The 14,283-nt window shown below is 41.9% G+C and overlaps 1 protein-coding gene across 3 annotated transcripts in view; it reads right to left on the bottom strand.

Annotated features, from left to right (window-relative positions):
- ELMO1 (engulfment and cell motility 1) overlaps positions 1-14,283 on the bottom strand; it is a 311,581-nt gene that overhangs the window by 229,363 nt on the left and 67,935 nt on the right. For all 3 annotated transcript variants that reach the window (XM_063325494.1, XM_063325495.1, XM_063325496.1), the window contains one exon: positions 4,573-4,623. In XM_063325494.1, the coding sequence (XP_063181564.1) occupies positions 4,573-4,623 (51 nt within the window). The remainder of the gene's footprint in view (positions 1-4,572; positions 4,624-14,283) is intronic.

Raw genomic sequence — 14,283 nt, 5'->3', positions numbered from 1 at the left:
AGCAATTGTAGATCAAAGATTATAGACCAGATCCCTAAACTTTTACTCAAAGATAGAGGATTCAGATGCTTAAAGTAGAAATAGGTTAAAAAAACCTCTACACTTCTTTGTCTGTGTAGATCACATATAAATAAAAAACCACATTGCTCACAGCTGTAAAAGCATTCGGGAAAACATTATGATGACTGTTAATGAACGCACCTATTTACATGATTGCTCATGCTAGAAATGCTAATACAGCTGCCTACAAACAACTTAAAGGTTTGAGAACTCAGCCAGTCTCCAACCAGAGGATCAAAGAAAAACCATCCACAAAAGCAAATGATCAGGCACCGTAAATACCACACTAGAAAAGGCTACCCGTTTACTCAACTCCTAAGGCATACAGCTCATGAGCAAGACATGGTTTTTAAGTGCCCAAGAAGCTACTTTCAAATAAAGAGTGAGTGCTCAAATAATCAGTTCTGTTTGAAAATTATTAAATAAAATAAATATATAAATAAATAAATAAAGAGCGAAGTTCCTTCAGTTTAATTTTCCCAACATTTTAGCATCCTTTCAAAATGATTAGCTATTTGAACAAGGCTTTGCAGGATCTGATCAAAGGAGCCTGCAGTTGCGCACACTGAAAGAATGGACCCTGCTTGCTGCGTTGCAGGACACGACTGTCCTTTTGGAACAGTCTCACACTTGAGAGAAATTACAGCTCATTTATACACCTACTCACCATCCACTGGAATACGGGTATCACAAAATAGACAATAGCAATCTGGCATTTCAAATGCCACATATGTTCAAATACAACGGAATGTTGCGTAAGGAACTTTTGATGAGTCCCTTCAGAAATGCAAATGGACAAAGGGGGAAAACAGGTCATGGAAAACTGCAAAAACGCAAACAGCACAAAGAATTGTTGAGAAAGATGATAGGAGAGGTTAAAAATAAGTAAGAAAGATGATATAAGAACAAAGATAATATGAGAGAAATTCAATCTGTACTCAAGTTACCTAGGAAACAGAGTGTCTCTGTGGTGAGTGGTTTATAGAAGAAAAAAAATAGCATTGTTTAGAAAAAACAGCCTGTCAGAGAATGGCACAAACTTAGCAAACAGACCTACAGAAACAAAGAGGCAGTTCAAATTCCCACCAGGCCTAACGACTGGCGTTTGCAAAGTTTTAACTTATAGAAGTTTAAAATAGACACGTTGTAAATCTCTGAAAGGCAAGCATTTATAATGGATTTAGCAGTGCACCATAACTGCAGTTTTGCCCTTGCAATCTTAGCAGTGATTTTCAGAAAAAGATCCCTAGATATGCACACAAAATAATGTAAATCTGAGATTAAAATAGAGTATTTAACATTTAGATTTGTGGAGTTAGATTTAAAAATCCTAATTTTAAAAAGCCAACCCAAAAATGCTCTTTTACTACTTCTAGATAAAACTACCTTTTTTTCCCCTCCCATCTTTTAATCTTTAATAGTCCCTCCTCCAGGTACATGAGAAATACACAATTTGAGGCTGATGACAACAGAACTCAAAAAGATCGCATTTCATCCTTCTCACCCCATTTTTAATGACTCGCAGCACGCAATTGTGAATGGGTATAGCCAGACTACTGGCTGTCATGGTAATAAACTTCATTAAAATTAAGAACTAGAAAATCTTTTTGAGTTCATGCAGCCCTCAGAACTGGTCAAAAAGATTCCTCTCAACTCTTCAAGGAAAAAAGTTTCCTCAAAAGATTTGTGAAGTTCAGGACAGATTTTTTTATTTATTTATTTATTTTTGCCCACAATAGGCAGGAAGTAGGCAGCTCAGGACCCTCTGGACCTACATGGACACATCCCAGACACTGCATAATCTGTACGTGGGTCCTCTTAATTTCTCTCAGTCTTCCTCTCCTGCGTTTCTAATTCCTCCACCTCTTCAAAGAGCATTTTTGGTGTGATTTTCTGAGGGAAAGGGGAAATAGTTTCAGCTTTATACTGATGTAGGATAGATAAAGCAGGGGGGAAAATTTCAGAATCTTAGTATTTTCACAGGATGAGAAAAACATTTCCCACCCAGCTCTAGCAGCTAGGAAAGTATCTTTCCCATTTTGCAGGAGTATATCATGCAGTCTGTTCTTCACATTATCTCCTCCAACTACTGTTGCTCTCATATAGAATATCAGAGGAAAAATGGAAACAGATGGCCTGTTAGCTTTTTAGGGTAAAAGACAAGCGTTGTGTGGGTCACCAGTCTAAAAACCACAGCTTGGAAGCCTTTAATCTATCTATTTTAGGTAACTCTATGATGACCACTTCGACAGTACCTTAAAAGCAAAGATACTATTGTAGGGTGGGAACACGCAGATCTTTATTTTATATGTATTTTAAGAATACAAATACTCTCTAATCTGACAAAAAACAATCCAGTCCTTCAAAACTTCCTTCCTAGCCACCTCCCTGATTCTGGGAAAATGCTAACAAAAACTTCTTAAAAACATCAGAAAATTGGAAAAGAAGCACTGGTTCAGGGATAAATATCAATACTGTAGACTAGAAAGTAGACTGGCTTTCTGTCTTCCAACAGGACGTCTGAGTCATAACTGCAGGTCAGTGCCAGAATGGTCCATAACTTGGTAGGTAACAGGTAATACCTCATTTTCCTAAGGATCCCTGTCTTGGTTGACTGACCCTAAGGCAAATCACCAAAGAAACAGAACAAGCAGAAGAGAGTCTTATGGAAAGCCCCACCTTCCTGCCCATCGGTATTAGCAGAAAGCATTTAAAAAAATCAAAAAATTGTCTTTTGTAGGTCACATTTCTAACTACGCAAGTGATCATGAAGACAGACAGACAGCCATTTCCACAGATCAGTCGCAGCACCGCCTCTCTTCAGTTTTGCACGGTGCAACCGGTTGTGGATTTTGAGACAGGGAAGGATAACGTGAGTCATCTCATGCTGTCACTCCATGCTGTGGTTACACAGAAGAATAATGCAGTGCGTTTGGACCACATTGATTCTTGACAAATCACAGATGTTGTTTTGACTTCATGAGATCCTAAGTCTGGGCAGCAGATAGCCCTTTTGCAGTGGAGTGGATATTTGTCCTTAAGAAGTCTCAAAAGTTAGGAGAAGCTGGTGCTGCCTGTCTCTGAGGAAGTTCCACCAAATAGGGTTTACTTCACCAGCAAGTGGTTTCCCCATGTACAAGGCTGTTCTGGTGACGTATGGCAGGAGACTCGAGAGTCACATAGACTCTGACAGAGCCATGGTCTTAAACTGTTGTTTATTCTTATGACTGCAAAACTCTCTATATAATGACCACTGAAAAAAATGATGGAGGAGAATGGAAATCTCTTGTCTTTGCCCAGCTGGCTGCTGCTTAGAAGTGCTTTCTGTTAAGAAGCTACACTCCTGTAGATTAATATTGCAGTTATTAAAAAACTTGAGGCATGTATATGTTTCCATATCGGCTTCTTCAATTTTCACTTATACACAAACCTGAGTACAAATTCAGTCACCTCCTAAATCCAATATAAGCTATCATCAGGTTAAGCAGGCTGGGGAGGAGTGGAAAAGTACATGATGCCTGGAGAACCTGGGAAGTTAGTAACAACATAACATTTCTCTGTTTCTTTACTTTGAGCCTAGGCTCGACTTGCTGAAAAGCAATCCATCCAAAAACATACCTATAAACTCTTCTAGATAGAAGTCTTCACATTTGATGGCAGTAACTGACTCCACTCTTAACAGCTTCAACAGAAGCCAAAAGTTGAACAACCACAACTTCATCTTGCCTGTTCAAATGAGCTGCAGTACAGGGTGGCAGAGTTTGGCCAGAAGAATGCTTTGAATCTGCAGATGCTAGAACGCCACCATGAAGAGGCAAACCATTTTAATGGCATGCTACATTTGTCAGCAAGGAAATGGGATTGCTGCTGCCTTAGACATACATCTTCTGGGACTAATAGTGGCTTTCAGCATGTGGCAACAGTAGTGCTCAACTCAGCAGGAAAACAGGCCATTACAAGGCAATCAGCAACTCTGCCGTGCTGTCTGAGGAGCTGGCAGGGAGGTGGCGTTGGGAAAAAAAAAAAAAAAATGTTGAGATTTTACTGTTTTCATTACAGTTGCTGCTCACTCAATAGAAACGCAGAGAGCAGGAAAGCTCTGACCTGAGTTGCCCAGCAGAGCTCTCCACGATTCAACTCCCAGCTTCTCCTCTTGGCTCTGAGCTCTGGGGCAGAAAAGGAGCACTTGAGTGAGGCTGCAGTGCCACCATGGACACAGAGGTATCTTGGACATGAACGCTGTTTCCAGTGGGAGAGAAGTGAGAGACAAAAAACACCCAGTTGTGCCAACCCTATCACCAAATGTCACTCAGAGATACCACCCCTGCACCCAAAACTCAAAAAAAAGGGAACAACACATACAGACCTCTTGTGACCACACCATCATCCTCCTTTGCAGGGGGATTGCAGGATACAGTGTGACTACAGCTTAAAAATACATACATCAGTTCACAATGATTTACTAATCAAATCTTCACTTTGAAGGGAGAGAAGAAAAGAACAATAACTCACTGGAGATGTTGTTAATCGAAGGATGGCTCCATTTTTTATTTCATTACGATTCTGAAAGAGAAAAATCCAAAACGTTTTATTTAAGACTCACATAAAAAAATGGAACATGCGTTGATCAGAATGCCACACTAAACCAGCAACAGTACTTTCCCCTGTGCGCATGCAAAAGCTTCCCTCTCTCATACATGAGCTAACATCTATACAGTATTTTCCCCACAAATGCATACTAACATTAGCTTCAAGAAATAGGTGGCTGTTCACATGATATTTGACAAATCTGAACCCTTTCAAGAATGACTTCATGTTTTTCAAAGTTTAGCTTCCACTGGCAACTTCTAAATATTTCTTTGAAATATACTGTCCATGGTGTCTGGCTCTGGGATTGTGCTACATAGTTGAGGAGTTCGTAAGTTTGCTGAAACCTGTCATTAAACATCTGCAGGATTTAAAATTTATCCCACTGGCTCTCCATTTTCTATAACAAGAACATGCTGACTTAAACCACTGGAACCAACCCGCTGAGCTCTGCCACCACGACTTTGCATTCTCCCTCAAAGTGAAAAAAAAAAGAAAAAAAAAAAGGGCATTGCTGTTAGCGGTAAGCAAAGTTCAATCATGCCGTAAGTCATTCTCCTTCCCCGGCTGGCAGAAAGAGGCGGCATTAAGCAGTTTCTTTTGGTTAAGCTCACATAACGTGTCCAATTAAACTAAAGCTATGGGTAGATGAAAAAGCTGCCATGGCGTAAGCTATGCTGTACGCTTACAGTATCCTCACAACTTTGTGGTCAATGCTCATGTGCATGGTCTTCCCCTGCGGTAAGTGTAGGGGAGCCTGCCTCTATTTCAACAAGCTTCCTCCTCTTCACCAGAGGTTAAGAGAATATGGTACCTACCCACAATGAACATACTAACAGGTACTGACTGTACACAGGGCAATGCACAGTCACAACTTCAAGGTTCAATAGCTTGTTCATAGGCCGTTACCCTCATTCATCAATGGAATCAGAGGAATCCTCATCAGTTTGAGAGGTAAGAGATAATTTTGTTCTAAAGACCACACTGCAGGCTTTCTGTAGACTGGTGTTTATCCAAAAAAAATGGAGGTGTACTTCTTCTCAAGCAATTTTTCCCAAATTCATTTAATCCTTCTTGCTTCCATTCTGATACATCTCAAATCCAAAAATGCTAAAAACAGTATAAATCTTCCCTGAAACCAGGTCAAGTAGTCCCAAAATAAAACTCTAGTACATTGTCTCTTTATTGATACCCAAGTCCTCTGCGGGATTGGTTCTAGCTATATGCAAGATCATCCTCCACCCACAAACATTTCTTCACTTTAACTGAAATAATTGAAGTGCCAGACATCACAGGGGGTACAAGGGAGAAGCTTTTTTACAGCATCTTTGCTTACATATGCACATAACTCATCTCAGCCCTTAGCAGTCTTCTCCTGCCAGAACAGCCCCAGGGAGGCAAGCCAGGCTCTACTTAAGAGAGGAGCAAAAAAGGGTGAGCAGCTAAGTACAGGGTGACTTCCCACAGCACTAACAAAGCGCCACAGTTTCTCCTCCCGTAGCAAAACAGCACCAGACCCAGCTGTGTCTCATCACATCTAAACAATCTGTATGAAGTGGGAATAGTGCATTTGTGTGGTTTAATCTAAATCGGCGTTGAAACAAACTCACTTTGCAAACAGTTGTGGTGGCTTAAACTGTTACCACCTCCTGGATCTGTGGAACTGAATAAAAGTAATTGCTTTAGGACAGACAGTCAGCATTAGGTTAAATCTGCCTCCATCGACAGCTTAGGCTAAGGCAAGGAGCTCTGCTGCATCAGGCCAGAGAACACGCATGCACACAGGGCTCCATCAGTTTTACTTGGCATGTAGCAAAACCCAGCATGCAGCAATATTAAAAACAGTTCGGGAATCAGACAACACTTAAACAACTTAAACCGAACCAATCACATTCACAAGTGAAAGTTCACTGATATCAAAATATTGGAGCTAAGTAAATAGACTGTTCTTAAACATAAGAGCACCCACACAGGCGTATTTTTTTTCCAGCAGCATAACTTTAGGCTCAAACTTTCTCACATTTCCTGCTCTAATTAACACGAACTATCAAATCAGATGTACAAATTAGTTCGTGGTTTAACAAGTTAAGTCACTTCATCTGTGCCACCATAAGCATCTCTGTAAACACTCTAGTCTATTGCAAACGTGAGGTACCAGGTTTTGCGTGGGAAGGCTACACCACGGTCTTCAGAAGGTCCAAGGAGTTTGTTGAACGGCGGAGCACTAGCGCACGGTGGGGTGCATCCCTCACCGCCCTCCTGCCTGCGTGCTCCCTCTTCTACTTTGCACCAGCTCTGACACTGGACAGACCTGTTTGAGGGTCTAATCTCACTAACCTGGCTGAAAGCAGCCCGGGCAGGAAAAAGAGGAGTTTTCTGTCAGGTTACTAAACAGACACAAGCTCTGCAAGGGTTGAGCACCAGTGCTAACCCAGGAAAGATGGCAGAATCACATCTTTGGGAGCAGGGAAGGAATAGGGGTAAAGAGACAGGGGAAGCATGAGGAGGAATCATATCTTCCCTTTCTGGGAGCAGCAAGCTGTCAACCACAGCCCAAATTACAGTATTTTGCAGTTGCTTCAGGCTGAAACGATGCTCCCCAGTTTGTTCAACTACGGTAGTATTGTCACAAGCTGAAACCTCAACCCATAAAAAGTTTGGCTTAACCTGGTATACTCTCTACAGTGTCATGCATGCAGGTTAAAAAATAAACCTTTAATTACATAAGGACACATTGCATAGATTGAATCTACAACCAATCTACCAAGTGAAAAATACCTTGTTAAAAATACACTATTTCTCTATAGTCAGAGGAATTTAAAAACAAGTGGAAAACGGAAAGCCGACAACCTGGTTGAAGTTCAGATACCACATATAGATAAACAAAGGAAGTACTATTCTCCAGGGTGACCGTATGTCAGCAGGTTATATATAAAATAGCACAGGAAAAAGAACACACAGAGTACCTGAAAGCATCACTGGAAGTTTCATTTAGGGTCTTTCTGTTTACTTATCAATCCGAGTCTGAAACACCACAGCTTTCAGACTCAAAGTTGTGATGCCTGTCAGAGCCCACAGCGCACGAAGCACAAAGACCTTTCTTTCATCATGCCTGGCTCAGAGCAAAGTGCATACGCCTGCCCTATCCTGTAAATTCAATCACTGCTGTCACAAGAGATAGAGACCTCATCTTCAACTCCTGATGTAGACAAAGGCTTAAGGAAAACTGCCCATGCCTTCTCTCTGAAAATATTCAAAGCATCAAGTCTCTAACGCAGCAGGCTAGCCAAAGCTTGAAAAGGGTTAGCTGTTCCCCAAGCAAAAATCCAATTTTGTTTATCCATTCTAAATAATGACTTAAGTGCCTACCAAGAAGCAGCATGTAAGCATACCATTAAGCCAAGAGGATTTCCTACATTAACTGTGTGATGCAGTAGTTGGCATGCCAGTTAACTTCAATTGCAACATTTACACACAGTTAATCTGCTTAGTATTAGGGACAGCATCCTGTGGATTTCTTTTCCAGGATAACAGAACGTCATTCCAACACAGCAGTCTGGCTTTGGCAATCATACTCATGAGCACCACTGCTATTCACGACAGTGTACGCCACCATCAAAACCCTCTTCCGAGACATTTCTGATTGTTTCTCAAGTGTGCGTCAGGTTTGTAGATATTGTTCGTGCTGTTGATCTGTGTTAGGGAAGCTTATTCCTGGGCAGAGAGGGAAGCAGTGAATCAGCACTATCCAAAATACCCCTACAAAAAACCTCCGTAACAAGAAAATAGAGTTGTTACAAATGTTACCTGGGACTAAGAAAGCAACTATATTATGAATACAAACAGGCCCCATTTACAATATTATATCTAGCAAGAGTCTACGCTCACTAGATTATTTTATTCTAATTGAGTAGGCAGTATTTGTAAGCATCATGCTGCTGCACAACACTTTCCAAGCCAAGTTTTCAATCAGACCAGTACTAACATGAAAACACATAAAGAACAAAACACAGCAGGAAGTAGAGGACACTTGGAGAGTTCGCCTTGTGTTCACGTCTTAGGGCCCTCTGACTTCCAACTCCAACAGCTGGAGCAACCCCAACCTACATTATCTGCCACCAGATTCTGTTCCTTCTCAAAGCTCTGCCTTTAACTTTGCCCAAAACACATGCAGGAGACTTGCATCTAAAAAGCAGGCCTCAAGCATTAACAGAGTCCACCAAACCATGGAGAGGGATGAAGGTACGTGAATTCGCTTTCAAAAAATCCTATCAAAACAGTCAAGCCACTTATTCAGAAGTTTGCTGGAGATACACTTTGGAAAACTTATAAAGCAAAATTAAAGTTTATTTTGCCATGTATTTGTCTTATCATTTTAATAATCTGTTATACCCAGCAAAATGCCTCAAGATCCAGCTCACTGTAACTGGTTGGAATGGAATGTTTTCTTAACATATTTGAGGAAGACCTACAAGCATTGGTTCCCATGGTTATAGCTCGCTCAGCACTATTCTTTAACTTTGACCAAACAGCTTCCTTCAGACTTCTCTAACTGGGCTAAAGAATAACAGCAAAGAAATCTAAAATTCTTCAAGTGTTTATATCATTATGTAATAGATTGTTCCCTGTTTCCGTACTACTATTTTTTTTATTACACCTTTCTCCAAATTGCACAAAACCAAAAAATTATGACTATGAAATATATTTTAACCATTAATCCATAACGTTTTCACAAGGATGAGTTTGGACAAGTAGTAAACAAGCACTAAATGATACATAATGGAGTTCATTTCTAAGTCAACAACTCAGGAAAGAGAAGCAAAGCCCTTGCTGGCAGATCTCCTTTAAAGCACTGATTCAATGTGTTACAGCAGCCAGTAAACATTGGGCGCCATCAGAAGTGGCACTGTGAACTAGACAGAGGGCATCATTTTGCCATGGCACAAGAACTTCAGGGACCCGTATGCAGGGCACTGTGTGCAGTTCTGATCTTCACATAGAATCATTGAACGGTTTGGGTTGGAAGGCACCTTAAAGATCACCTAGTTCCAACCCCCCTGCCATGGGCAGGGACGCCTCCCACTAGACCAGGCTGCTCAAAGCCCCATCCAGCCTGGCCTTGAACACTTCCAGGGATGGGGCAGCCACAGCTTCCCTGGGCAACCTGTTCCAGTGCCTCACCATCCTCACAGGAAAGAATTTCTTCCTAATGTCTAATCTAAATCTACCCTCTGTCAGTTTAAAACCATTACGCCTCATCCTATCACTACACTCCCTCATAAAGAGTCCCTCCCCATCTATTCTGTAGTCCCCTTTAAGTACTGGAAGGCCGCGATAAGGTCTCCCCGGAGCCTTCTCTTCTCCAGACTGAACGATCCCAGCTCTCTCAGCCTGTCTTCATAGGAGAGGTGCTCCAGCCCTGTAATAATCTTCGTGGCCCTCTTCTCTTAAGGCGGACACAGTAGCATCACAGAAAATGCAGAGAAAGGCAAGTGAAATGCTCAATGGGACTGGGCAGCTGCCTCACAAGGCAAGGTCTCCTCAGTCTGGAGGGACGAAGGCCAGATGAGGGGAAAGTGGTGAACAAATTGAATGCAGAACTGTCATTATTAAATCCTGCAGTATGAGAACTAGGAGGTAACTTGATGAAAGCAGTTAGGGATCAGTTTAAAGTAGATGAAGTGTTGTAGCTTGGGCCGGGTTGGCCAATGACAAGATGACAGATGCTCTCCCCTATCTCTCACTCCAAGGAGAGGAAGAAGAGAGATAAAGAGAGTTAGGAGTTTAGAAAAAAAAATAAACTACTTTAATGAAATATTAATAATAACATAAAAAAGGAAATAATGAAATAGATACAATATAAATAAATCTATGCAAAACCAGATCAAGTTCCCAGGAAGATGTCACTGTCAGGCACTGGGGAAGTTCCAGACTGGACTCAGTGACAAATGAGAACTGGAACACACTGACTGGGATCAAAGGGCAGATGAGCTGACGGGGTCCTCCTTAGACATCAGTCATCAAAGAAAGAGAGCCACTGAAGAAGAGCCCTCAGAGAAGAACCCACGGGAGAGGAGCCAACCTGACCCCTCTGCTCCCTCAGCTGTTACACTGAGCGTGGCAGATGGGATGGAACACCCGATCGGTCAGTTGGGGTCCCCTGACCTGCCCACTCCTCCCCACAGGTGCAGCCCCTCCATGGGGTAAACAGCCCAGTCAGGGACCCTGGCTGCCACAGCAACAAGGGTGAGCAAGAGCCTCTCACTGAACAGAAAGTTGGCTCTGCTCCACCCCAAACCAGGACATGAAGAATGTACCTCTTCATTCAGCAAGCAGTGAACTTCTTGAGCTTGCTGTCACAAGAGGCTGTGAAAGCAGGCAGTATCACCAGGTTCAAGAAGAGGTGAAAGAATTTCAAGGCCCTTATATGGATACTAAATGGACTAAGTGTAGAGGTAGCCTCCAACACCCAGAGTACAACAAATGCGAACGCTGAGGAAGCAGGAAGGGAGTGAAAGTCATCATCAAATTATGACCCTGAATGGCATTTGCTACTGTTACAGCTGGAGATAGACTATGAGGACAGATATTCATCTGACTTGGTAGGAAATAATGCTTAAGCTCATTTTTAGTCACCAAAAACTTTAGTAAGATGAGAGTTAAAAGACAGAGGTAATTATCAACATTGTACTACTTCATATGACAGGACTGTATTGTTTTAGAAGAAATACTGAGGCAATTAATCTTGTGATAAAATTCCTTTTCTAGGAAGCTGCTGGAGACAGAATTTCTTTTAGTTTTTCATGTGAGAATTTGATGACAGCATTTTTCTTAAGAAATTAAGTGTTGGTAGTCCAGCCGAAGTTTCTAAAAAGAGGAAGTTTTCTGCATGTTGTTTATGTACCCCTATTCAAGGATATCAGAAGCTGGTAAATAAATCAAGTTACACCAGTGGTGCAGTTTCAGGGTATACCTAATCCACAGCAACTCTACAGCCCACTGGAGGCACAATTCTGCACATATCCTTCCAGCATGCGGGCTCCCAACACTTTCCTTACATTGGATCTACCAACATGCAGCAACACAGTCAACCACCTAACCTTAAAAAAGTTACTTCTTCCTCTTCCCTTCATTCGCAAGAAGTAAGGGGGGGAATAATCCAGTTTTCTTCTATCAGATTGGTGACTTGAACCAACTCACCTTCCAGCAGTACAATCCCTAGGATGTTGGAGAAGTGAAGGGAATGAAGGAAGGAAGGGGAAAAAGAAAGCTCAACGGCCTTTTTTCCCAACAATCAGCTTGAATGCCACTGAAATCACATCCTAGGAAAAAGTCCGTGCTTAGCGTGATTTACTCATCTTCAGGTGGAGTGATCTACACGGACAACACTATCAGGTACCACTTGCTCTGCAGAGAAGCAGTGGTATTACACTGTGCGCAGACATCCTTCTGACACATTACACACAAGTTATTTTTAACCTGGATCAGTTCCCCAATTTAAGCAACCGCACAGACAGTTGTACCAGTAACACGGAAGGGGTGGGCAGATAACAAGCAGCCCCACCGTCCTCTGGTAAGTTGGAACATAAGAGCTGCACCCTGCAAAATAAACATCAGGAAGTGACAGATGTAGCTGGGCTCATACTATTGTTGGTGAGATCATGTGGGGAAATCAGAACAGGGAACTGTTATGGACACCAAAAAAACCCCAAACAAATAAGGATTGTGAAATGGAAGTCAGTTCTTCGATGCAGTTCACCCAACACATTCACCCACAGCACCACTGAGGGGTCGGTGCACGAGCAGTAGCTCTACAAGCAGACGCTGCTACTAAGAAAAATAGCTGAAGACCCCAGCCAAGACCATGGTTCACAGCCACTTTTGCCAAATCAAAGCACAGCTTGCTACCATAAAGTTGAGTCTTGCTTTTCAGTCTCTTGATCATTCCTACTACCATTTTTGTGTGGTATAAACAGCTGTGTAACTACTTGATGAGTCAAACAAGGGAGCTAAACCAGCTGATAATTTTATCATTTTGGGTTTTGCCCAGTTTGTAAGGGAAAAGATAGGAATAAGCACCATAGTATAAGCAGGAAAGAAAGCCAGCTCGTTTTGCAAGCACCATGTTTGGAACCACACAGAGACTTGTTCAAAGGGAAGCTTGGAGGTGCTTGTGCTTCTCTAACATGTACATCCTATGCCTACTCCCTTGCTTGAGCCCTTCCTCTCGGACACAGAGATACTGTAGGTAAACTATCCCTTCTCCATTTGTGACTACAGCCAGAATTTGCCACAAGTTCATTCCAGGTCAGCCTAAGCCAGTTCCACAAGCAACTGAGGGACATAACATCTCACATCTGTTAAAAAAAGCAAAGTTTAATCCTTCTTCTTACCCTTCCTTTAACCTCTTTCTTCTCTGCGGCCCATTCCTGGACATGATTCAAGGGTCCTGCCCTACTCTTACATCAGATCAAGTAGACTTTTTATTCAGCAGATTTAATGAATTAAAGTGGCACAGAATGATCCCCTTTGCCACCATCTCCAAAAATTGTCAAAAAAATGCTGTAGCCAGCAGAAATGAAGTGGCAGGATCTCATGGGGAAGGGGAAAAGAAATCAGAACTGTCCCCTTTCAGAAGTGAGCTGTGATGTCTGTTCACCACACCCTGTAAAACTACCCATCTATCTAAACAGGTTGTTCTTTAAGTATGAAGATGATTTAAAGAGCATTTTTCTGTCAGCCAGATCTTAAATGGCACTGTTTGCTATCAGCTGAACCCAGTCAGTCATACCGTGCCTGTGGGATACCATACCTATCTTCAAGTGCTGTAACAAAGATAGACCTTTTCAGAGCCCTTCCTCTCTAGTGATTACTTGTGAGGCAAAATTACAAATGAAAAATCAAGAAAATACCTATACAGCTTTTTTTGAAAACACTTGATCCATCTCATCAGCCTTGATGTGGAAATAAAGAACTAAATAGAAGATACTGTCATACCAAATATTTAAAAAGGAGGCATGCAGAACAATTAAGCTGTTCGTGCTGGGACCAGAAAGTATAACAGGTTGACAGAACATAATTATTTTCTTTAGAAAATTTTGCATAAACCTCAAGTCCTTCAAAATGAGTCCTAAACACTAGGACTAATTTGTTAAGAGAAGGATGACCACTGTTCTTGAAATCAGCCTGAGGGAAGCACGACTGAAAGGGATTTAGTGTACAGATACTCAAATTTTACTTCTGTTCACTGGAGAAATATATGAGCGTCCGCTAGTTTTTACTGGAGACCACAGGGCAGTGTTAGTAGCATCCATTAAGTTGGCAGGAGCACGACCACTTGACTCCACGTGCTGCCCTTGTTAGGAATTTCTGTAGGGCTGTGCAGATGCCCCAAAACAGTAAGAAATTTGTGAATACGAGGGAAATACCACATGTCCCATTAGTGGGAGAGAAGAGGGAAAGTCAGGCGTAGTTTGGTCCAGGTCAAATCTGGATTGAAATCTGCCATTTATGGAGCATTATTAACAAATGTGTTATCAAGAGTAATGCAAAATGAGAGGAAGAGATCACGTAACACATTTCTCCAGTTCCCAGCCTCCATGCTACTTCCCATTCTCTGCTGCTTATGAGTACCAG

This window comes from Chroicocephalus ridibundus, chromosome 2 (genome assembly GCF_963924245.1).
Source record: "Chroicocephalus ridibundus chromosome 2, bChrRid1.1, whole genome shotgun sequence".
In the NCBI taxonomy this organism is placed as follows: domain Eukaryota; kingdom Metazoa; phylum Chordata; class Aves; order Charadriiformes; family Laridae; genus Chroicocephalus; species Chroicocephalus ridibundus.
The sequence above is the reverse complement of the archived record's forward strand: the minus strand, read 5'-3'. Positions and strand labels throughout refer to the sequence as shown.